General features: G+C 41.4%; 1 protein-coding gene and 1 long non-coding RNA gene across 3 annotated transcripts in view; one reads left to right on the forward strand and one right to left on the reverse strand.

The window, feature by feature from the left end:
- The window catches only part of LOC148234641 (uncharacterized), a 58936-nt gene that overhangs the window by 24974 nt on the left and 10380 nt on the right, over nucleotides 1-23582 (forward strand). For both annotated transcript variants that reach the window (XR_015809834.1, XR_015809835.1), the window contains exons 5-6: nucleotides 3598-3692; nucleotides 7813-7907. This is a non-coding gene — a long non-coding RNA (uncharacterized LOC148234641). The remainder of the gene's footprint in view (nucleotides 1-3597; nucleotides 3693-7812; nucleotides 7908-23582) is intronic.
- Nucleotides 1-23582, reverse strand: part of LOC148234642 (titin-like) — a 102377-nt gene that overhangs the window by 23888 nt on the left and 54907 nt on the right. The window contains 6 exon segments of the mRNA XM_088187246.1: nucleotides 3034-9564; nucleotides 9816-19619; nucleotides 21197-21259; nucleotides 21330-21390; nucleotides 21456-22486; nucleotides 23188-23292. Of these exon segments, the coding sequence (XP_088043372.1) occupies nucleotides 3034-9564; nucleotides 9816-19619; nucleotides 21197-21259; nucleotides 21330-21390; nucleotides 21456-22486; nucleotides 23188-23292 (17595 nt within the window).

The following is a 23582-nucleotide window of genomic DNA, read 5'->3' on the forward strand; positions in this document are numbered from 1 at the left end:
CTAAGATCATTAAGCTCTTAGATTCTGCGTAAATAACATCCGCTTGATGCGTTGGAACGCTATCGCTCTGAAATTCGACATCATTACCTTCCAAAATTACTTCTTCTTGAGTTGGAAATATTATTGTTTTGTTTTTACTCAATGAATCTACATTAGTTTCAATATTCAGCAAGATTATCTGATCTAAATTCTGTAGTACGGAAAATGGTTCTATTTCAACATACCCTCGTTTTAATTCTGGCTTGATATATTCCTTCTCCTGTTCTTTATCACTGATTACTTTAATTCTCTTAAACATGGCCTGACTCTTTGGCTGCTCGCTGGTATCCATTTTCTCAATGTCTGTTTCACTCTCTACAACTGGAAAACCGGTAACGTTAGACGTTGCCGTTTCATTTTCGACCGTTACTGGACTAGATAGAGATTCTTCTCTCTCGTGCGTTCTTATCTGAGACACAGTCAATCCATGAATCTCTTTGAGTGTCACGTTAGCGTTCTCAGTCAGAAGTTTAGAGTGCTCTTTCAACTCTGTTTCTGTGTCGCTTACGAAACTTTCAGAAACGCAAACTCCTGTTCCTTCAATGTATGCGACGTCAGCTTTCACCTCGTCCACCTTCCGTTTAAAAATGTTTTGAACGTCTTGTTCTGTTCTAACTTCGATTGTAACCAGGGAGGTATTGGGAATAATGTTGGTATCTACTGATGCGAATTTAGCGGACTCTATCGTTAACGTCTGTTCTTGTTCGCTTGGAATCACTTGACATACATCGACGCCGAAAACTTGTCCTATGCTCTGTAACGGAGTTTCTTTCTCTGATACGATACTCTTAATCGCCTTTAAACTTTCCACTAATTGTTTTTTTATATTTACTTGCACTTCATTCAGTTGAAGCTTATTTATAACTTCGGGTCTCTCATGAGAGTTGACCGAAAAATTTTCCAAAGCAATTTCACTAGTGAATTCTATACGAGCTTTTGTCTTATCTGGATGTTTTTGCAATACAATATCATCCTCTACCTCTTCGACAATTTCTTTAGAAACTACCAAACTGTTGCGTTCGACCAAATGAGTCTTAGCTTTGCCCATGTCTTGCACTTTAGCTTCGTTCAAGTCGGTAGTTAGCTCTTCTACGACAGGCTCAGTCGTGAAAACGCCGATTAGTTGATCTTGCATAACGTTGGCCTTGGAATATTCTGTCTTTTCCTGTTTTAGTTCATCGATGGAGCACACATAGTCGTTTACTTCCACTTGAGCTATCTCTATGCCAACGACTGAGAGAAGAGCGCTAACTTGTTCAACCTGGTCAGTAACGATTTCAGATAACCCTTGTTGTTGCGGTGTGACCTCGCTAGTCTTTCTTTTTAGATAAACTTCAGCGTTTTCAAATTTAAGAGCTTCTAAATGAGTAACTTTATCGTCCACTAATGTGATATTCTTCGTAAGATCTCGAGTTGCGAGCTCGGATTTTTCCGTTTCTGTGAAAGTACTCTTTTTTTCGTTATCTATTGGTTTTGTGTTGAGTGTTAAATGATCTGTTTTGTACGCTGTGCTCTTTAAGGGTTCAAAGTGCTTTAGTTCTTCTGGTACGTCGCCACAAACCACCTCAGTATTTTCTGCAACTTTTTGAGTGTAAATATTAGCTTGAGCTTTTTCCATGGTTGGCAGTTTGAACACACTTAAGTCTAATTCTGCATCGGTGCAAATTATAGAACTTACGTTAATATGCTCTTTATGGTCTATGTTGACATTAGCGTTTTTGATTTGGCACTCTTGAAAAGTTTTTAAGCTCTCTTCGCTCTCTTCTACGTGAACTTCATGGCAGGAATATGGTTCTTGTGGAATAGTTTCCAAATGCGCCTTTTGAGACGTAAAACTCATATCTTTTACATTATCGACAGAATCTTCTGGCAATACTTCAGTCTTTTGTGCCACTTTCATCATTTCAGGAACGGCTCCTTTGATCTCGGTGGTGGCAGTTTTGAATTTTGGTATTTTTTCCTGTTTTATTTCGAAACCTTGAGAGAAAACTTCCGAAACGGTTAAAGAGTTCTCGAGCTCAAACGAGATATTCGGTTTATTCTCTTCGTAGAAGACGTTCTTCTCGAACTCAGACTCTTTTTCAGCGGCGATTTGTTTAGTTTGCTGCAAAGCTTCGTACGGATAGTGTGTAGGTTTGACTTCTTGAGTTTTTGTAATTGTGTGTTCTATGTTTTGGGTTATGTCTTGTGTTTTAATGTCTATTTTTTGAGCTACGTGTTTGTTGGCTGTTTCTATGTGAGGTTCTAAATGTGCATTCTCGAAATAATCGCTCACAGCGAATGTTTCGCAAACGCTGAGAAGATTTTCGAGCTTCAAGGAAGTATCAGGTAGTTTTTCTGTGTATTTTAGTGTGCTGTCGAACGTGGATTTTTTCTCAGGAGTGATTTGTTTGGATTGTAAAATTTCGAATGGATAGTGTGTTTGTTGGGCCACTGCAATTTTGGTCGAATCGTGTTCCAAGTCTACTGTGAAGCCTTCTATATTGAAGTTTGTTTGTTGTGCAACTGGCTTTTCGGTTAATTCTATTTGGGCCTGGGTTATTATCTCGGCGGCTGTGATCGCCCTCGAGTCTACCTCGCTGTCTTGTACCAGAGTCTCGACGACGAGCACTACAGGCTCACAGATGGGCGACGTCTCGGTGAATTTTGAGTCTGGTGTTGTGTGTTTGTGTGAGCCATCTTCTACCTCGTCTATCGACAGGTTTGTGTTTAACAAAGAGGTAAATAGTGTACGGTGTAAACTGTCAGGCGTGATTGGTATTGTCTGTGCTTCGGATTCTGCGATTGTGTTGCTGGTTACAATGTGTGTTTTGGTATGACTTTGATATGGATTTGTTATCTGGAGAGGTGTGACATTTGACTTGACCGACATTTCTTTCGGTTTGTCAAAGTGGCTCAACTCGACGATTGTGTTAGATGCGAAAAGATCTTTCTTTTCAGTGATATCCATGTCTGCGTGTTTACCTACTTGTGAACTTGGTATATTTAACATACCTTCCCTCTCCTCAGCTTCGAAATCAGTGTGTTCTATGGTAGAAAGTGGAACATGATCGGTCACACAAGGAGCGTGCTCCTTGTTTACGCTGAAGTCTGTCGAAACGAGCTCTCGAGACTTTATGGCTACATTTATTGTGGGATTGAATTCAGTAATGTTTGTGTCTTCCGTTGTCTTAGAAATCGTGATGATATCTTCGTCTTCTGGCTTGTCAATTTCGGACATATCCTTGAAGACTTTCTTCTTTTTAATAATTTTCTTTTTGATAACTTTCTTGGATCCGGGTTCTTCCCTACTCATTTCAGTCACAATAACTTCTTCAGGAGTTTCGTCACATTCTATTGCCTCTTCATAAGGTATTTCTGGGAGATCAGTGATTTCTACGATCGTAACAATCGATTCTTCAGGTGCACTGTCCTCCGTCGGTACTGTGGAATCGACCACTGTTACAATTTCCGACACTTGCTCCTTTCCGTCAACTATCTTTTTGATGACCTTCTTTTTGATAATTTTCTTGCGCTTAACTCCCTTATCTTCGATAACTTGAGTTTCGGTGCTTTCAGATACTTGGACTGGTTCATCGACAAATTCGGCAATGATTGGTTTTACTTCATCATCGTCGAATGGTGTTACTTGATCTTCAACAACTGTTGTAGTAGTAAGTACGTCACCCTTTTTAGTAACGTGTTTTTTAACAATTTTTTTCTTCGTAACTGTTTTACGTTTGTCGGTAATGTCGGGAGTAACCTCTTCAACGATTTCCTCTGGATATTCAGTGATTTCCACCTTATCCGTTTCCGGTTCTGTAAACTCGTCAGTTATTTCTGGTATAATTTGTTCTTCTACAACAGTTGTTTCGACATTCTTTCCTCCTCTCTTCTCAATTCGTTTTCTTATCGTTTTCTTTTTACGCTTACCAGACGTATCTGTGATTATTTCTTCCACGACTTGTTCAGCCACTGGCTCATCTGAAAATGTCGGTTCATAATCGGCCAATTGAGAAGAGACAATGCTCTTCCTAACCTTTTTCAGTTTAGTTTTGCTAGCGATTGTCACGTTCTGTTCGAATTTGGGCAAACAGAAGTTTTCCAGTGGCGTATTTTCAAATATTTCTGTATCAACATGTCGAACGTTCACTGTTGTAGTAGGAAGTTCGCCTTCATTTTGCTCTGTAACTATTTCGGTTATCTCTTGTTGCGATCCAAGGTCTTTTTTAATAACCCGTTTATTTATTTTCTTTTTATGAACTTTACCTTCGTTCGTTTGCACCTCACTTATGGTAACTGTTTCCGGATATTCTTCAACAAGGGTTGATTTCACATCCGAAGGCTTTTCCTCATCTATGTCGTATTCTTCCACACTGACGGTAGTGAACGGTTCTTCCTCGCCGTGTTGAATAGTGACGATTTCGGTGACTACTTCTTTGCGCCCCTTTTTCTTTTTTAAAATCTTTTTCTTCTCTACTTTCTTTTGCGGACCATCGTCCGTCAATACTTCAGATACAATCACTACTTCTGGAAGTTCTTCCACTATATTTGCTCTCTCTTCGGTTAGAGCAGGCAATTTTGTGACTTCATCAGCGACGCTAAATTCTGCAGAGCTTTGTTCGCGTATAGTAGTCACTGGTTTATCGTCATTATCCTGAACCGTTACTATTTCTGTGATTTTATCGATATTTTTGATTCTTCGCTTTTTAATGATTTTCTTGTGCACAATGCCTTTTGAGTCTTTCATTAAGATAGTTTCAGTAGTTTCAGGCAATTCTTCCACAATCATCGCTTGTTCTGTAACACTTTCTGGTATACTTGGTTCGTCTACTTCTTGAACGTCGATTGTGGTCAACGGTTCTTGATCGCCTTTAGCGACTGTTGTGATGGTAGTTAATTCGGTTTTCTTGCCACGCGACCTTTTAATGACTCTTTTTTTAGTGACCTTCTTCAAAGGTTCGCCACTATCGTCGTTAACTATTTCTTCTGTTACCGTTTCAGCAAATTCTTTGGTTTCATGTTTAGGCTCTTCAACTATACTGTCGATTGGAGTAAGATCATGAATTGTAGTCTTGGGACTTTCCTCGTCTTCTTGAACTGTCACGAATTCAGTAACTTGATCTTTTCCGTCGACTACCTTCTTGATTCTTCTTTTTTTGATAATTTTCTTGTGCACGGTTCCTTTCGAGTCTTCTGTGATCACCGTTTCAGTCGTTTCCGGTAATTCATCAACAACAATTGGCTGTTCTGAAATTGGAATGAATTTAGGGAGATTCTCTTCTTCTACTTCTTCAATTTCGATTGTTGTGATAGGCGTTTCTACGCCCCTAGTCACTGTCGTAAATGTTGTAACTTCCAATGTTTTTCCTCGGGATTTTTTAATAACTCTTTTAGTTGTTGACCGCTTTTCAGCTTTACCGACCTTGTTAATGATAATTTCATCGACTGTTTCTTCAGGATATTCCTCTACTATTGGCATTGTTTCCTCTTGATTAGGGAATTCTTCCGTTGCTTGCTCAGTCGCTTCCGTTACTTTTTCGATCGGGGTTAGTTGATGAATTGCAATATTGGGATATTCCTTATCTTCCTGAAATTCAAATTCAGTAACTTGGTCTTTTCCGTCGACCACCTTCTTGATTCTTCTTTTTTTGATAATTTTCTTGTGCACGGTTCCTTTCGAGTCTTCTGTGATCACAGTTTCAGTCGTTTCCGGTAATTCATCACAAACAATTTGTTCTGAAATTTGAGTTAATTCAGGAACACTTTCTACTTCTAGAATATCAATTACTTGGTCTTTTCCGTCAACCACTTTTTTAATTCGTCGTTTTTTAGTAATTTTTTTGTGTACGGTTCCATTCGAGTCTTTAACGATTTCTATTTCAGTGGTTTCTGGCAATTCATCAACATCCGTTAGCTGTTCTGAAATCGCAATTAGTTCAGGAACATTTTCTTTTTCAACAATATCAATAACTTGGTCTTTTCCGTCAACTACCTTTTTGATTCTTCGTTTTTTAATTATTTTCTTATGCACATTTCCATTTGAGTCTTTTATGATTTCTATTACAGTCGCGTCTGGCGATTCATCAACAACAGTTGGTTGTTCTGAAATTGGAATTAATTCAGAATGTTCCTCTTCTTCCACAGTATCAGTTATTTGCTCTTTTCCGTCGACCGCCTTCTTGATTTTTCGTTTCTTGATAATTTTCCTGTGCACGTTTCCTTTCGAGTCTTTTATAACCTCAACGTCGGTCGCTTCTGGCAGTTCGTCAATTACAGTAGGTTGTTCTGAAATTTGAATGAATTCAGGAAGATTCTCTTCATCCTCCTCTTCAATTTCTATTCTTGTAATAGGTGATTCTACACCCTTAACCACTGTTGTAATTGTTGTAACTTCTGATTTTTTTCCTCGAGATTTTTTAATAACTTTTTTAGTTGTTGAGCGCTTTTCTGGTTTACCGACCTTGTTAATGATAATTTCATCAACAGTCTCTTCAGGATACTCCTCTACTATCGGCATTGATTCTTCTTGATTAGAGTATTCTTTTGTTTCATGTTCAGTATCTTCGGCTAATTTGTCGGTCGGGGTCAATTGATGAATTGTAATCTTGGGACTTTCCTCGTTTTCCTGAACTGTCACGAATTCAGTAACTTGCTCTTTTCCGTCGACCACCTTCTTGATTCTTCTTTTTTTGGTAATTTTCTTGTGCGTGGTTCCTTTCGAATCTTGTACCACCACCGTTTCAGTCGTTTCCGGTAATTCATCAACAACAGTTGGTTGTACTGAAACCGGAATGAATTTAGGAAGATTCTCTTCGTCTACCTCTTCAATTTCGATTGTCGTGACAGGTGTTTCTACACCCCTAGCCACTGTCGTAATTGTTGTAACTTCCGATTTTTTGCCTCGAGTTTTTGTAATGACTCTTTTAGTTGTTGACCGTTTTTCCGGTTTACCGAGTTCGTCAGTAATGACTTCATCGACAGTTTCTTCAGGATATTCTTCTACTATCGGTACGATTTCTTCTTGCAGAGGAAGAGAGATTTCCTTACCATCAACAAAAGTTTTTGTTACTTTCTTTTTAACTAATTTCTTTTTCATCTTAACTTCTTCAGTAACAAGTGGTAGTTTATCGTCTGGAACAAGTTCCTCAAGAGACTCAATTTCTTCTTTATCGATTACTTGTGTGGTGACAGTGGTAACGGGTTTTTGCCCTTCTTCTTCCACCGTAACTATTTCCGTTATTTCTTCTTGGGGACCCAGATCCTTTTTAACAATTCGTTTGCTAATCTTTTTCGGCTTAAGTTGTTCAATATATGTTTTAATTTCCGTCACCTTAATCGTTTCCGGAAAGTCTTCTACAACTTGAGCTTTAACTTTGTGAACAACAAATGGAGCGATTTCTTCTATCGCGATGATATCATTGCTTTCGTCTTCTGGCTTGTCAATTTTGGACCTATCCTTGACATCTTTCTTCTTTTTAATAATTTTCTTTTTTATAATTTTTTTGGTTCCGGGTTCCTCACTACTAGTTTCAGTCACAATAACTTCTTCAGAAGTTTCGTCACATTCTATTGCCTCTTCATATGGTATTTCTGGAAGATCGGTGATTTCTTCTATTGTAACACTCGATTCTTCGGGTGCACTGTCCTCCGTCGGTACTGTGGAATCAACCACCGTTACAATTTCCGACACTTGCTCCTTTCCGTCAACTATCTTTGTGATGATTTTCTTTTTGATAATTTTCTTGCGCTTAACTCCCTTATCTTCGATAACTTGAGTTTCGGTGCTTTCAGATACTTGGACTGGTTCTTCGACAAGTTCGGCAATGATTGGTTTTACTTCATCGATATCAAATGGTGTTACCTGATCTTCAACAATTGTTGTAGTGGTAAGTACGTCACCCTTTTTATTAATGCGTTTTTTAACAATTTTTTTCTTCGTAACTGTTTTACGTTTGTCGGTAATGTCGGGTGTGACCTCTTCGACGATTTCCTCTGGATATTCAGTGATTTCTACCTTATCCGTTTCCGGTTCTGTAAACTCATCAGTTATTTCTGGTATAATCTGTTCTTCTACAACAGTTGTTTCGACATTCTTTCCTTCTTTTTTCTCAATTCGTTTTCTAATCGTTTTCTTTTTACGCTTACCATATTTGTCTGTAATTATTTCTTCCACGACTTGTTCTGCCTCTGTTTCATCTGAAGGTATCGGCTTAGTGTCGGCCAACAGGGAAGTGACAATGCTTTTCTTAACCTTTATTAGCTTTGTTTTGTTAGCTGACGTCACGCTCGGTTCAAATTTGGGCAAACAGAAGTTTTCCAGTGGCGTTGTTTCAAATATTTCTGTATCGACATGTCGAACATTCACTGTAGTGGTGGGAAGTTCGTCTTCATTTTGCTCTGTAACTATCTCAGTTATCTCTTGTCGCGACCCCAGATCTTTTTTAATTACTCGTTTATTTATTTTCTTTTTATGAACTTTCCCTTCGTGCGTTTGTACCTCACTTATAGTCACTGTTTCAGGATATTCTTCGACAAGTGTAGATTTCACATCCATAGACTTCTCCTCGTCTATGTCGCGCTCTACCACACTAACGGTAGTGAACGGCTCTTCCTCGCCATGTTGAATAGTGACGATTTCGGTGACTATCTCTTTGCGCCCCCTTTTCTTTTTAATAATCTTCTTCTTTTCTACTTTATTTTGCGGACCTTTATTAGTCAATACTTCAGTCACGGTCACTACTTCTGGTAGTTCTTCAACTATAACTGCTCTTTCTTTGACTAGATCTGGCAACTTTGCAATTTCTGCAGAAATGTTAGATTCTTCTGGGGTTTGTTCGCAGATAGTAGTCACTGGTTTTTCGTCATTATCCTGGACTGTTACTATTTCCGTGATTCTATTGATGTTTTTAATTCTCCGTTTTTTAACGGTTTTCTTGTGCACTATACCTTTAGAGTCTTCCGTTAATATAGTTTCAATTATTTCTGGCAATTCCTCCACAATTACCGGTTGTTCTGTAGTACTTTCTGGTTTACTAGACCCGTCTACTTCTTGAACGTCGATTGTGGTCAACGGTTCTTGATCGCCCTCAGCGACAGTTGTGATTGTGGTTACTTCGGCTTTCTTGCCGCGCGATCTTTTAATGACTCTCTTTTTGGTGACCTTTTTCAATGGTTCGCCACTATCGTCGGTGATGATTTCTTCCGTTACCTTTTCAGCGTATTCTTTGGTTTCTTGTTCGGGCACTTCGGTGTCTCTGTCCATCACCTCTACGGTGACTGTTGTCACCGGTTGCTGCCCTTCTTCTTCCACGGTTAAAATATCAGTGATTTCTAGTGTATCACCGAGATCCTTCTTGACGATTCTTCGTTTAGTTTTCTTGGCCTTACCTTGTATTTCGGATATTGGGAATTGTGAGTCATCGTTCGGTTTGATTTGGACCAAAGATTGATCGTTCCGTTGGACGCGGTTTGGTTCCCCCGATTGGGTTAAATTAAATTGTTTAATACTGTAATGTGATTGATGTAGTGTTTTTTGCCCGTCATCTGTAAATGTCAAGAAACATTCGTTAGAATTGTCGGCGCGTTAGTGTTAGGATTGGGTTGATTGTTATTGTTGGTGTTATTCTTGTTATTTTTCTTATATCTCTGTGTTCGTCTGTGATGTGTGTTCTCTGTATAGCTAACAGTGAGCGGTGTGAGTGTGTGAGTGATATGTGACCCTATCCACCCTTCCCTACCGTTGCGGAATCTTCCTACCGGCGCCCGATTCGCGTTTAACTTATTTTGGTACTCACCTTCTTGTTGGTATACGGTCTGTTGGTCAATCAGTATGTTTTCGTGTTTGTTTAGCGTCACGGCCGCCTTCTTTGTCTCAGTGGATGTCTCGAATGGGACTGCGTTGTCATGGGTTGTGTATTCCTCGACACTGATGGGTTCACTGGGTTTTTGTTGTTGTGGTATTGCATGTTTGGAATCTCTTTTTGTGGTAGTGAAGTCTTTAGTGGTTTGGTTCGGCACTACTTCTGTAAGCAGTGCCGCTGTTTTTTGAATGAAATCAACGCTCGCGAATTCTTCTAATGGTTTAAGCTTCTCTATATCACTATCGTCATATTGAGGGAACGTTTCGATCACCGTCAAACCCTTAGTCTCTGTGTAAATAACCTCAGCTTTTTGCGTAGGAACGTTTTTGCGCTGAAATTCAAAATCTTTATCTTCCAAAATTACTTCTTCTTGTGTCAAGCTAGTATATTCAGTGTGTGTTGGCAATATTTTTACTGTGTTCTTTACTAATGTTTCTTTGTCAGTTTCGATAGTCTCTAAGATTATTTGATCTGAATTTTGTACTGCGGAAGACGGTTCTATTTCAAGAGAACCTTGTTTCAATTCCGGCTTGATATATATTTTTTCTTGTTCTTTATCACCTATCACCACATCCAAAGTCATTCCGCTAGTTAAAAAGTTTTCAAACGTACTACTGACTTTACAAGGCACGCCCAGCTCCTCGATAGGTAGTTCGCCTTCATGAGTATAAATCGGAGTTTCATACGACGAAATATGCTTTGACTCAATTCTCTTGAACGTAGCCTGACTTGTTAGCTGCTCGCTAATATCCATTTTCTCAACGTCTGTTTCTGTCGTGACGATTTCGCTCTGTACAACTGGAAAACCGGTAATTTTAGCCGTTGCCGTTTTATTTTCGGCCGTTACAGGACTAGGCAGCGATTCTTCTCTTTCGTGCGTTCTTATCTGAGAAACGGTCAATCCGCTGATCTCTTTAAGTGTCACGTTAGCGGTCTGTGTCAGAAGCTTAGTGTGCTCCTCCAATTCTGTTTCCGTGTCGTTCACAAAACTCTCAGAAACGCAAACTCCAGTTCCTTCGACATATTCGACGTCAGCTGTTGCCTCGTCCACCTTCCGTTTAGAAATGTATTGCACGTCTTGTTCTGTACTAACTTCGCTAGTAGCCAAGGAGGTATTGGGGATTATGTTGGTATCTACCGATGCGAATTTAGCGGATTCTATCGTCAATGTTTCTTCTTGTGCGTTAGGAATCACTTCAGATACATCGACGCTCAAGAATTGATCTATGCTCTGTGATGGTTTGCACTCCTTCATATGGAAATCTGGAGTTCTCTTCTCTTCTGTCTCGTGTATCATGCTCTCAGTCACCGTTAAACTTTCCACTAATTGTTGTTTAATATTTACTTGCGCTTCATTCAGTTGAAGCTTGTCAAAAGCTATGGGCCTTTCTTGAGAGCTGACCAAAGAATGCACCAAAGCAATTCCACTAGCGAATTCGACTTGTGCTTTTGTCTTATCTGGATGCTTTTGCATTACAATATCGTCTTCTACCTCTTCGACGATTTCTTTAGAAACGACTAAGCTGTTGCATTCGACCAAGTGAGTCTTAGCTTTGCTCACATCTTGCACTTTAGCTTCGCTCAAATCGGTAGTTAGCTCTTCTACAACAGGTTCAGTCGTGGAAACGCTGATTTGTTGATCTTGCGTAACGTTGGCCTTCGAATATTCTGTCTTCTCCTCTTTAAGTTTATCGATCGACCACATATAATCATTTTCTTGCACTTGCGCTATTTCTTTGCCAGTGACTGAGGGTAGAGCGTTGACTTGTTTCATTTGCGGAGTAATGATTTCGTCTAATTCTGGTTGTTGAAGTGTAACCTCGCTAACGTTTATGCTGGTCTTAGCTTCAATAGAAACTTCCGCGCTTTGGGCGTTAATGATGCCCTTGGCTTCTAAAGGAGCCTCTTTCTCATTTACTAAAGTGATCATTTCCGAAACGCTCGAGTACGGTTTATGTTGTACGGTAATGTTATCTGTTTTGCTTTCGAGTGTTGTGACGCTTCCCAATGATTCTTCAGCACTTACGATCGATTGTTGCAGCATATCGTGAGTTCCGAGTTTGGGCTCTGCAAACCTAGACTCAGGCGCACTGAACTCATCGAATGACCCTTCTTTATTCTGCACCATCGTTTCTGTGATAGTTTTAGTATACAATTCTTGAATATTTTGTGCGGCGGTCGAAACGAGGGCCTTGAATTTCCCTTGAAAATAATCTTCCGATTCTGGAAGAACATTTTCCGACACCGTAACGTGATCCGATTGTGTTTGTGTAACAGTAGCAACGAACGGTTTCTCCGAAGCGAATTCCTCTTGCTTCTCTTTCTCGGAGACACAAGCTTCGCTAGTTATTATACAAGTTCCTAATTGAACGTCTACATTAGCGTACCTCTTTTCGGGCGCTAAAGAATCTGTGAAAGTACTTTCTTTTTCGTTAACTATTGATTCTGTGTTTTCTATGCTATTTAGTGTTAAGTGATCTGTTTTGTGCGCTGTGCTCTTTATGGGTTCGAAGTGCTTCAGTTCATCCGGTACGTCGTCACAAACCACCTCAGTCTTTTCTGCAACTTTTTGAGTGTAAATATTAGTTTGAGCTTTTTCCATGGTTGGCAATTTAAACGCACTTAAGTCTAATTCTGCATCGGCGCAAATTATAGAACTGACGTTAATATGCTCTTTATGGTCTATGTTGACATTAGCGTTTTTAATTTGACGCTCTTGAGAAGTTTCTAAGCTCTCTTCGCTCTCTTCTACGCGAACTTCCTGGCAAGAATACGGTTCTTGTGGAATAGCTTCCATATGCGCTTTTTGAGATGTAAAACTTACTTCTTTTACATTTTCGATAGAATCTTCCGGCAACACCTCAGTTTTTTGTGCCACTTTCATCATTTCAGGAACGGATTCTTTAATATTAGTGGTGGCAGTTTTGAATTCTGGTATTTCTTCCTGTTTCATTTCAACGTCCTGAGAGAAAACTTCCGAGACGTTTAAGGATTTCTCGAGTTCGAACGAGATTTCCGGTTTCTTCTCTTTGTAGAATACGCTCTTCTCGAACTCGCTCTCTTTCTCAGCCGTGATTTGTTTGGTTTGCAATAAAGCCTCGAACGGATAGTGTGTGGGTCTGACTTCTCGAGTCTTTGTAATTGTGTGTTCTAAGTTTTGAGTTATGTCTTGTGTTTCAATTTCTGTTTTTTGAGCTACAATCTTGTTGGCTATTTCTATATGGGCTTGCGTGGATTCGGAGGCTTTGACCGGTTCCGTTACGAGTTCGTATTCGCTGTCTTGAATTTGAGTTTCCGTTATTAATGCGACAGGTTCGCATTTTAACGAAGTTTCGGCGAATCTTTGATCTGGCAGGAACTCTTTGTCAAGCGCGCCTTCAGCTTCCGCGGTGTCTACGTTTGTGTTGATCAAAGAGGTGAGTAGCGAGTGTCGGAAGTTGGCGGTGGTCGTGGCTACTGGTTGTACTTCGAATTCGCTCACGGTGTTGCCGGCGACTACTTGAGTTTTCAAAGAGCTTTGGATCGGAACAACGTCGGAAGTGGCGGAAGACTCGCTGGGTCTGTCCGGTTCTTTCATGACTTCCTCTTTGTCTTGCGCAATAATGAACGAGGTTTGTAAGGATTCTTTTTCTTCGACGTCAATTCCGGCATGCTTGCCGACTTCTAAGCGCGGAACGGCCAAGTCGGCTTCTTTCTCTTGCGCTATACATTCCGAACGTTGTACGGTAGAGTGAGGTATGTGCTGAGCGTCAGCGTTGTACGTAACGTTAGATTTGATTTCAAAGTCGGACGTTTTATTGGATGTGATGATTTCTGACTTTTCCGCTACTCGTATGACATTAGGTATGTAGCTGCTGATGTTCGTTTCTTCCGTAATGGATTGGAATTCGGGTATATCTCGCTGCGCGTCCACGTGTTCGTCGTGGGCGAACGTTTCGCGAACGTTGACGGACTTTTCGAGCTCGAACGAAACGTCAGGTAGTTTTTCTGCGTATTTTAATGCGCTATCGAACTTAGACTCTTTCTCGGCTGTGATTTGTTTGAATTGTAAAATGGCTTCGAACGGATAGTGTGATTGTTGGGCCTCTGCGGTTTTGGCCGTTTTGTGTTCCAAGTCTACTGTGATGTCTTCTGTCGTGATTTCTGTCTGTTGTGCGACTGGTTTGTCGGAGAATTCTATTTGTGCCTGCATCGTCTCGGCGGCTGTGACCGCTCGCAAGTCTACCTCGCTGTCTTGTACCCGAGTCTCTGTGATGAGCGCGACGGGCTCGCAGTTGAGCGAAGCCTCGGCGCGCTTCGAGTCTGGTGTTGCGTCTTTGTGTAGGACACCTTCGACCTCGGCTATCGACAGGTTTGTGTTTATCAATGAGGTAAGTAGTGTATGGTGTAAACTGGCGGTCGTGGTTGGTATTGTCTGTGCTTCGAATTCTGCGATCGTATTGCCGGTCACAATTTGTGTTTTAATGGAACTCTGTAAAGGTATGACGTTTGACGTGGCCGACGTTTCTTTCGGTTTGTCAAAGTGACTCAACTCGTCCTCTTTGTCTTCTGCGATTGTGATTGATGTGAATAGCCCTTCCTTTTCAGTGATATCCATGTCTGCGTGTTTACCTACTTGTGAACGCGGTATACTTAACGTACCTTCCCTCTCCTCGGCCACGCATTCGGTTCGCTCTACGGTAGAAAGTGGGATATGCTGCGCGTCTGCAACGCAAGGAGCGTGCTCCGTATCTACGCTAAAGTCCGTCGTTTCGACGGAAACAAAGACTCTAGACTTTTCGGCTACTTTCATAGTGGGAATGTATTTAGTGACGCTGGCGTCTTCCGCGACCGACTTGTACGCCGGTATCTCCTCCCGTCTTTGGCTGAGGTCTTCGGTCTCCGCGTAGGTCTCCGAGACGTTGACGGACTGCTCCAACTCGAACGATACATCCGGCTTCTTTTGACTATATGCTAAGCTCCCTTCGAATTCAGATTCTTTCTCCGCAACCACTTGCTTGGTCTGTAGGATGCTTTCGAACGCGCAGTGCGAACTCTGAGCTTCGAGAGCCTTCGCCGGTTTATGTTCGAAATCGGCGGCGACGTCTTGAGTCTCTATTTGAGTTTTTTGCGCTACTATTTTTTCTGTGTACTCTAATTTAGTTTGCATAGTTTCGGACGCGTTCACCGGTTGCGTGATGAGTTCGTATTCGCTGTCCTGTATAAGAGTTTCGGTGACCGTTGCGACTGGTACGCCGCTGACTGTCGTTTTTGCGTGTCTAGTGTCAGGCAAAGCCTCTTCGAAAAGAGGACGTTCGTATTCGGTAGCTGAGACGTTAGTGTTGATGAGCGAAGATAACAGAGTATGCTGTAAGTTGGCCGTCGTGGTGGGCACTGTTTGCGTTTCGAATTCCGCAATAGTGTTTCCTGTAATGATTTGAGTTTTGAGAGAGCTCTGCAGCGGTATGATGTTCGATGTGGCCGAAGTTTCTTTGGGATAGTCAATTTTGGCCAGTTCGTGTTCTTTGTCTTCGGCTAAAGTGATGGAAGTGAGTAATCCTTCTTTCTCTGTAATGTCCACTCCAGCCTGTTTTACAGTTTCCAACTGAGGAATGTTTAGAATGCCCTCTCTCTCTTCGGTTACGCATTCCGATCGTTCTACGGTCGAGAGTGGAATGTGTTGCGTGTCGGCTCTGTAAGATATGTCGTCTTTGACGGCAAAGTCTGTAGTTTTGTGCGAAGCTATGATTTCTGATTTTTCGGCCACCCTCATGTCTGGTATGTATTTAGAGAAGGTATTTTCGGTGACGTTTTTGTATGCGGGTATCTCCTCCTGTCTCTGACTCAAGTCTTCCGTTTGCAAGTATGTCTCTGTGATGTTGAGAGATTGTTCCAGTTCGAAGGTCACGTCAGGTCTCATCTGGTTCGAGACGAAGGAGCCTTCGAACTCGCTCTCTTTCTCCGCTATGGTCTGTTTCGTCTGTAGGACGGTTTCAAACGCGCAGTGTGATGACTGAGCTTCCGACATTTTCGTCGGAGCGTGTTCTATATCCGCGGTCACGTCTGTGGTCTGTATTTCTGTTCTTTGCGCCACGAACTTTTCGCGGTGCTCTGTGCGAGCCTGTGTCATTTCTGTGGCGTTGACAGGTTGTGTGACTAGTTCGTATTCGCTGTCTTGGATTTGAGTCTCCGTGATAGTAGCCACCGGTACGCCGCTGAGCGAAGTCTCCGCTCGTTTGCGTTCCGGCAGCGCGTCTCCGACGAGGCGTCCCTCTACCTCACCTATGGAAACGTTCGTTCCGATAATCGACGTTAGCAAAGTGTGTTGTAGGTTAGCCGTGGTAGTGGGTACTGTTTGCGACTCGAACTCAGTAAAGGTGTTACCGGGAACGATCTGCGTTTTAAGGGAGCTCTGTAGCGATACTACGTAGGACGTGGCCGACGATTCTTTCGGTTTGTCCGGGTGTTTGAACTCTACTTCCTTGTCGTCCGCAAATACGACGGAAGTCGACAAGCTTTCGATTTCTGTGATGTCCATTTCGGCGCGTTTGCTAAGATCTACGTTCGATATGTTCAACAAACCTTCTCTTTCTTGAGTCACGCATTCAGAGCGCTCCAGGATGGTATGAAGCACGTGCTCGGTTTCGGCCACGCATTGTGCTTCGTCTTTCACGCTCAGTTCTTCCGTCTTGTGAGACACTATGGTTTCGGATTTCAAGGCCACTCTTCCGGCGGCATCCACGTTTCGCGTGGCGGACGCCGCGTCAACTGCTTCCGCGAGTTTCAAAGCGGACTCTTTCATCTCCACGATGACCTCCCTCACGGAGAATCCTTCCTTCTCTACAAAACCGGACGTTACAGAGACGTTTTGTGGCTTTCTGCCTTCCTTGTGGGCGCCTTCGGATTCGGCCGTTATCACTTCGCTAGAAAGAGCGATAGAGAGCGCGTCGTTCTGCGCTTTGGCGGTTTCATTTTTGATAGCTTCTATGATCATATCTTGGACGTTGCCGGCGGAGAGCGTTTCTTGCAAAACGATCGCTTCTCTTTCCGGAATGGAGAAGCTGGCAGATTCGTCGGCGGGTCGCTTGAACTCGGACAGCTCGGATGCGTTCGCGTGAGCGATCACTTCTTCGATTTGGAGTCCAGTGTCTGGAACGAACGCAAGTTCTGCTTCTTTGGTCGCAGGCTTGCTCGCCGCTTCCATCGCAGTTTCGCATTCTGCGATATCCGTCTGCGTTATCTGCAGTTCGCTGAAGAGATCGCTCGACAGATTGGCCGTCTGCAGAGGCAAAGCGTCCGATTCTATGTATCCTATACCCGCGTTCGCCACAACTTCCGAAGATAACGGCAAATGCCTTCCGGAGATATCTCCCATCTGAGCCTTGTACGTTTGAGAAGCGACGCGTTCGAAAGAACTCTCCGTCTCCTCACTTATCACCTGCGATACTTTGATGGGAATGTGAGTCTCGTCGTTCATGACGAGCGACAGCGATTTTTCGTCTGGCCTTTTAAAGTCCTCTAAATGACTTCCGACTTCGACCGGCTCTTGAGAGCTGACGACGATGGAACGCATCGTGGATTGGTACGCTTCCGCTTTCTCTGTCTTGTTGATCTCTCTCTCGAAAGAAGCGGCCAACGGCTCTGGCGTAACTTCCGAAGTCGTGGCTATTACGTGGTCAATTGACATGTCGCACTTGGCGAACCTTTCGTTGGGCAACTCTTCCGCGACCAGCGATTTCTCTTTGTCGCCGAATACCACTTGTGTGATATTACACGCGGTGTGTTCGGAAATTTCGGATTCCGCCTTCACGTCGACGACTTTGTTCTCTTCCGAATATTGGACGTTCTCAGACGGAATCGCTTCTTCCGTGGTGAACTCGGTGTGGAAGGTGTGTTTTTGCTTAGCGTACATTTCCAACGCTCTGTTGTCGGTAAATATGCCCGTGTTGGAAGCTAAATTTACTTCTTCTACCGTTGACGTTTTTAAAGAATGCGTCGGAGTCATTGCGCTCTTTTGAGACACAGGGCCAGCTGCTACAGTGAACGGTTTCTCGGCTTCCACTGCCGACGTATCGGTGACGCTTACGCTTTCGTTCGTAGTGAAATTAGTGATCACCTGCGAAGATTTCTTAATCTCGAACTCGGATTGGACTTCGCCTTCGTGCGATGTAGTAAAAGAGACGATCTGGGCGTTGTATGGTTCTATGGAAGCGCACGGCTTCTCGCCTTCTATTTTTAGTTTGCGGTCGAAATCGGATGAATCTAAAAGGCTTTGAATTTCCGTCGTCGATATGGGTTCTTTGGTATTGAAGCTGATTTCGGCCGTCGCCTCTTTCGTCTTCGACTGAGGCGTCAAGTCGGTTTCCGTCTCATGAATGCTTACCGTCATCACGTTTCCGGCTTCGAGTAGATCGAAAGAAGCGCTCGCTTTCTCTCCGCCCTTCGCTTTACTCGAATAAGCGTCTTCCGCTTCGTCGATCACCACTTCGGTGCTGGTGACGTGTTCTTGCTGAATCAAATCAATGTCTACTTTCTTTCCTTCGAATTCTTTCTTGTGCAATATCGACTCTTTCATTTGAACGTCCGGTATGAAACTAGATACGCTCTTCAAGAGAGAGTATTCCGACGTGGCTTCTAAGAGCGACGGCGCTATGGTTTCTTGCAATGCGTCTTCTTTGTCTCGGATATCGTGCTCGGATATGATGATGCCTTCGTCCAAATTGAGGGCGATATCGGCTTCTTGGGACGGCGGTAGTTTGAGAGAAGAGAGGTCGCCTTCGAACTCGGGCGCGTTCGTCACTTCGGTTATCAGCTCTTTCGCTACGGTGACGTTGGTCGTGGCCACTTCGGTAGGTACGAAGAGTTCCGGATAATACTTGCCCGATTTATCGTCAACGAACACTTGGCTAACTTCCAAAGGTTCCATCGTGGACATGCCGATGTTCGGTCTGACGGATTTTTCTTTTATCATGTCGGGTAGAGTACCCTCTCTCGTCTCTTCGCTGACGACCGTCACCGTGATGGATCGCTGCGATACGAACTCTTCGCTGGCCGTGGCCCCTTCGGCCCGTTTGAACGCTTCACAAGTGTCTTCTTTTTGAGACACTGTCGGTTCTTGTACGTTCACCGCCTCTTGCAGAATGATCTCCGTACTGGCGCGATCTTTCGCGACGTTAAACTTATCGAAGGCGGTCACGTCGTCGCTGGCGGTAGCTTCGGTGGTCATAAAACTATCGTGGAAAGTCAAAGACTTTTTGGGAAGTACCGATAAGAAATCGCTCTTGGACGTAAAGTCACTGGCGTGGATTTGGGCCGACACTTCGTTCACTTCGAACGGATGCACGGGTGATATTTGTGGCTTGGCAAACGCCAGCAAGTGCTGCCTCTCAGTACTGTCGATCTCCTTCTCTTGGAACATCACCTGCTTTTCTTGCAGGGAGTTGTACGTTTCGATTTTAACTCGAGCTTTCTCGTCGTTTCGACTGTCTGATATCAGCATGTCGGCCGTCTGCGAGTACGATACAATCTCGCTGACGTTCTCCGACGTCTCGCAGGGCAACGTCTTGTCATACTCCCTAGGAGACTCCGCCCTAGACTCTGCGTTCTCTTCGGTCACTCTCTCGTACTGCTCTTTCGGCCTGTACGTTTTCAGTCTCTTTAGAATGCTCTCGATGATCTCTTCCTCTTCGGACTCGTCCGACATTTCCTTTCTACCTTTCCGCCGCTCAACCGAGAGGTCTTTCCTCACGATGGCGATTTCTGTGGAAGTATGCAACGGGTTTCATAGTAAATCAAACATCATATACGTACATACATTACAATAATGGTTATAGTTTAAGTTCATCTTTTATTTGGTTTTATCTTATGCTTTTATTTGTTTTGTTTTAATTTTATTTAACGCGCGATTAACCACATTTGACATATAGGAAGCGTGTGCTTTTTTAATGTTCTAATTTTATTTACTTTTTTTTGCTCATGTTATCAACAGTAGTAAGTATAGCGTGTATATAAAATGTAAATTTTTGTATATTTATTTAGAAGCAAGCTTTTTTCATATAAAAAGTTTCTTTATGTGTTACGAGTGACGTTAGGACAAATCGTGCTATTAACTCAAAATAATACTTACATTTTGGGTTATCTTCGAAGCGAAGCGTTTTAAATATTATTGCAGTTCTGCAGTAGTCACGCTCGCACTCGTATTCTAGTTTTTAGTAGTCGAAGCGGTCGAACCGTCGTAGTCACTACGATTCGCGTTAGAAAAGCTATAATTTAAGTTCTCGTTAGATGCTAAGCGGCTCTAAGAGCTGTTATAAAGCAACACCGAACACCCGTATAAAACGAAAAAAACTAATAATTCTTCCAGTCTTGAGACCGAAGAACGATCGTATTATAAAATTAAAAAAACAAGAATATTGTATCTTCATATAAAATCGCTCACATTCGTACATTCACACTCGAAAGAGTAGACAATATAATACTTAAAGTTGATTTGAAATAAATAAGATGTAGAAATAGACTCGAAAGATAATAATTACAATTATTGTGCTCGAAAGTTGTACGATTGTCGATTGCTTTAAAACTTAAAAATAAAGCCGCGTTATTTATTTTGCAAATATATAAAATCAAGCTTCGTATTATTTACGATACACAGTTTATATTATTCTACTAAATTATAATCACGTGGATCTTTTTAACATAGAAAGCAAAAAATAAAATATGTTAGATACGCGTATATTCATAATATACAACTTAGAGAGCGAGATGACGAGAAGAAGTTCAATGAGGTTATACATAGTAAAATAAGATGAACGAAAATAGCACAAGTAAAGCGATTTAAAAAATGACGAAAATTTACGAATATATGAGATTAGACGATGATGAAGAAAAACACGAGTGAAGCGTATCTACAAAATGTACAAAACATTCTTCCACTTGTATTCGTTTATGTATTTGTTTAAGTTGTTTTTAAGATAAAATATTTATTTCAAAGCTTGTCGGATTTTATAATATACGTTCGTGTAACGTATAAGTTTTTTTATTGTTTTTTTTTTTAAAGCAATATCATTCATTAAGCGTTGCAATATTATTGCATTAATTTGTTAGTAAATCGAGTTAAAGTTTTTATTCATAATTTATCAAATATCATTTTAAATATAAAATATTGCAATAAATAGATATTTCATGTAATTCATTTAAACAGATGCTAGTTCTTCTCAAAATATATGTGATTTTAAAACTCGGAGAAATCACATTTTGAGACGAACTGACACATCTTGAGAATACATAATTCAAAATTGGTATATCATAAATGTAATATAAAAATAAAAAAGACATACCTTCTTCGGAGCTCTTTTCTTCTACTTTCTTTCTTTGCTTTCGTTTTTCAACAACGCTCGTATCTAAATAAAAAACGTAATAATCATATTTTATATTGAAACAATTTTTGTACAATAAAAATGTTTTAATTACCTATTTGAACTGTAGTATCTTTGATTGTAGCCGTCTCCGTCGCAGAACTTTCTACCGTCGTCTGAAAAAGAAGTATTTGTTTAGTTTCGTTCGTTTTTCAATTCTCGTTATGAACCGCGGTCTTACTTTCGATACTTGTTTGTTTTCCCAAGTACGTGACGTGAAATCTTCCGGACAGAAGTGCACCATTATCTCCTCCACGGTAGCGTGTTTCATCTCTACCATTTTCATAAATGACTTGAATCCTACCATGGAAGCGACCGTCTTCTCGTCTTGTGCGGATTCTTCGGTCAGCACTTCGGTGATCAGCGGTCCGTATCCTTGCCTCTCCACCACTTGCACCAGTGCCGATTGGGACTGCGGCGTGGACAGAGCCGGAAACTGCGAGGAATCATACAATCCGATGATTTCTTGGACACTGATTCCGTTCCTGATGAAGAATCCGATCTTGGCCAGTTCTCTCAGAGGATTTTCTCCCGGACCGAAGTCCCTAGCTTGGATCATCTCCAAGATCTCGTTCACTTCGGCCACCATGCTCGACGTGAGCTCAGTCTTTCTCTGCCGACCGAACACTTTCTCGATAGTAGCGGTGAATTCTTCTACGGTCTCCTCTTTCTGCACGTCCGAAGTTGTTATGTGTCGGTGCGGAACGAGCTGCGGCTGCGCCTTTTCGGTTTTAGGCGCTACTTTCTCGGGCTTATCGTCGATCTTCTTGAACGAAGCCGTGTCACTCGTTTCTACGTAATCTCCTACGGTGATGATCTTCTTCGCCTGCTTCTTCTCTATTTTCTCAATTTCTCGGGTCGTCTCTATGACTTCCGCATCCGTCACGCGAACGGTTTCTTTCGGGACCGAAATAGTAGTTTGCTGTTCGGCGATTTCCTTCGTCACCACAGTGGTCTTTTGCTTCGTGACTTTCTCAGTCTTTATCTTTCCTTCCTTGGCCTTCTTCTCTTTGATCTCCACTTCTCCTCCGCTGATTTGAAGCTTGGCTTTGGTCACGGCCATTCCTACGTCGCTAGTAGCCTTGCAGACGTACGTGCCTTGATCGGCTTTGGTCGCTTTTTTAATGGTGACTGACGATTTCATGTCGGCGATCTTAACTTTGACGTTCTCGTCGCTTCTCACGATCTTGTCGTCGTGATACCAAATAATGTCTACAAATAATCAGATTAGCGAGATCGTTTTATATTATATTATATATTATGTTATATTACTACTACACTCATCCCTCGATTTATGGGGTTTCACAATGTTTTGACCACTAATCCATAGCTAAAATTTTGAACATCGTAAAACAAACAATAATTATCACTAGTCTTACCCTCAAAAATCTCAGCTGGCTCCGATTAAAATGAATTGAATAAGAGATAGATATTCTAAAATCGAATATATTCTGAAATACGAATCTTCTATTAGAACAATAAAAAAAAAAGACTATTAGGAAAAGTGTAAGCTACCGATCACTAGCTATCAGTGATTCTGAATAAGTTAATTTATGTACTGCTAAAAATGCGAGCGAAGTATTATAATTCAGTTAGCTAAAGTATTGAAAAATATCGTAATGTTTTTTCATAAACATATTATGTACGCATTGATTTTTTTCGGTATAACTTATGTTATAAAAACGTATGTTCTGTGTATATATAGGCATATAAATAAATACCAACATCGTAATTTTAACGCGATTTTTTTGGAATAAAGGTATTTTTAAGCTCTGAACATATCCCACGATTTTGAATGAATTTCATATATTTTATTATGGGGTTTTTCGTGGAACATATCTACCGCGTTAATCAAGGGAAGAGTATATTGTAACTGTATTTATTATCGGTACTGATTTAATTGCATATGTTACCTGGAATCGGATTACCGGAGTATTGACATTCGAATACTACAGCTTCTTCTTCTTGAGCTCTGACTCCTAAGATCTCTTGAACGAACGTAGGCACAGATTGGGTAGCTAAGAATGTGATACAAAATAAATTCATGAGTGGATGGGTGTTTTGTGTCTATTTTTTGAAAAAAAAACTAAAAGTTCAAGGAAAAAGATCGTTGTTTTTAATTGATAAATAACTTTAAGTAGTACTAAAACTCTTCAATGCTATTGCATTAAAATTTTTCGGACATCACATACTTTTTATCATATGGACATGAAACTTTTTCTGAAAAATGACTTGGTAAAAATCTCAGCTAAGTTATTTAGCCTTCTTGTTTCAAAATGGCGGCTATTAAAAAATTAAAAATCGCAAA

This window comes from Plectrocnemia conspersa, unplaced genomic scaffold (genome assembly GCF_051122295.1).
Source record: "Plectrocnemia conspersa isolate PC_06_02 unplaced genomic scaffold, ASM5112229v1 ptg000005l, whole genome shotgun sequence".
NCBI lineage: Eukaryota > Metazoa > Arthropoda > Insecta > Trichoptera > Polycentropodidae > Plectrocnemia > Plectrocnemia conspersa.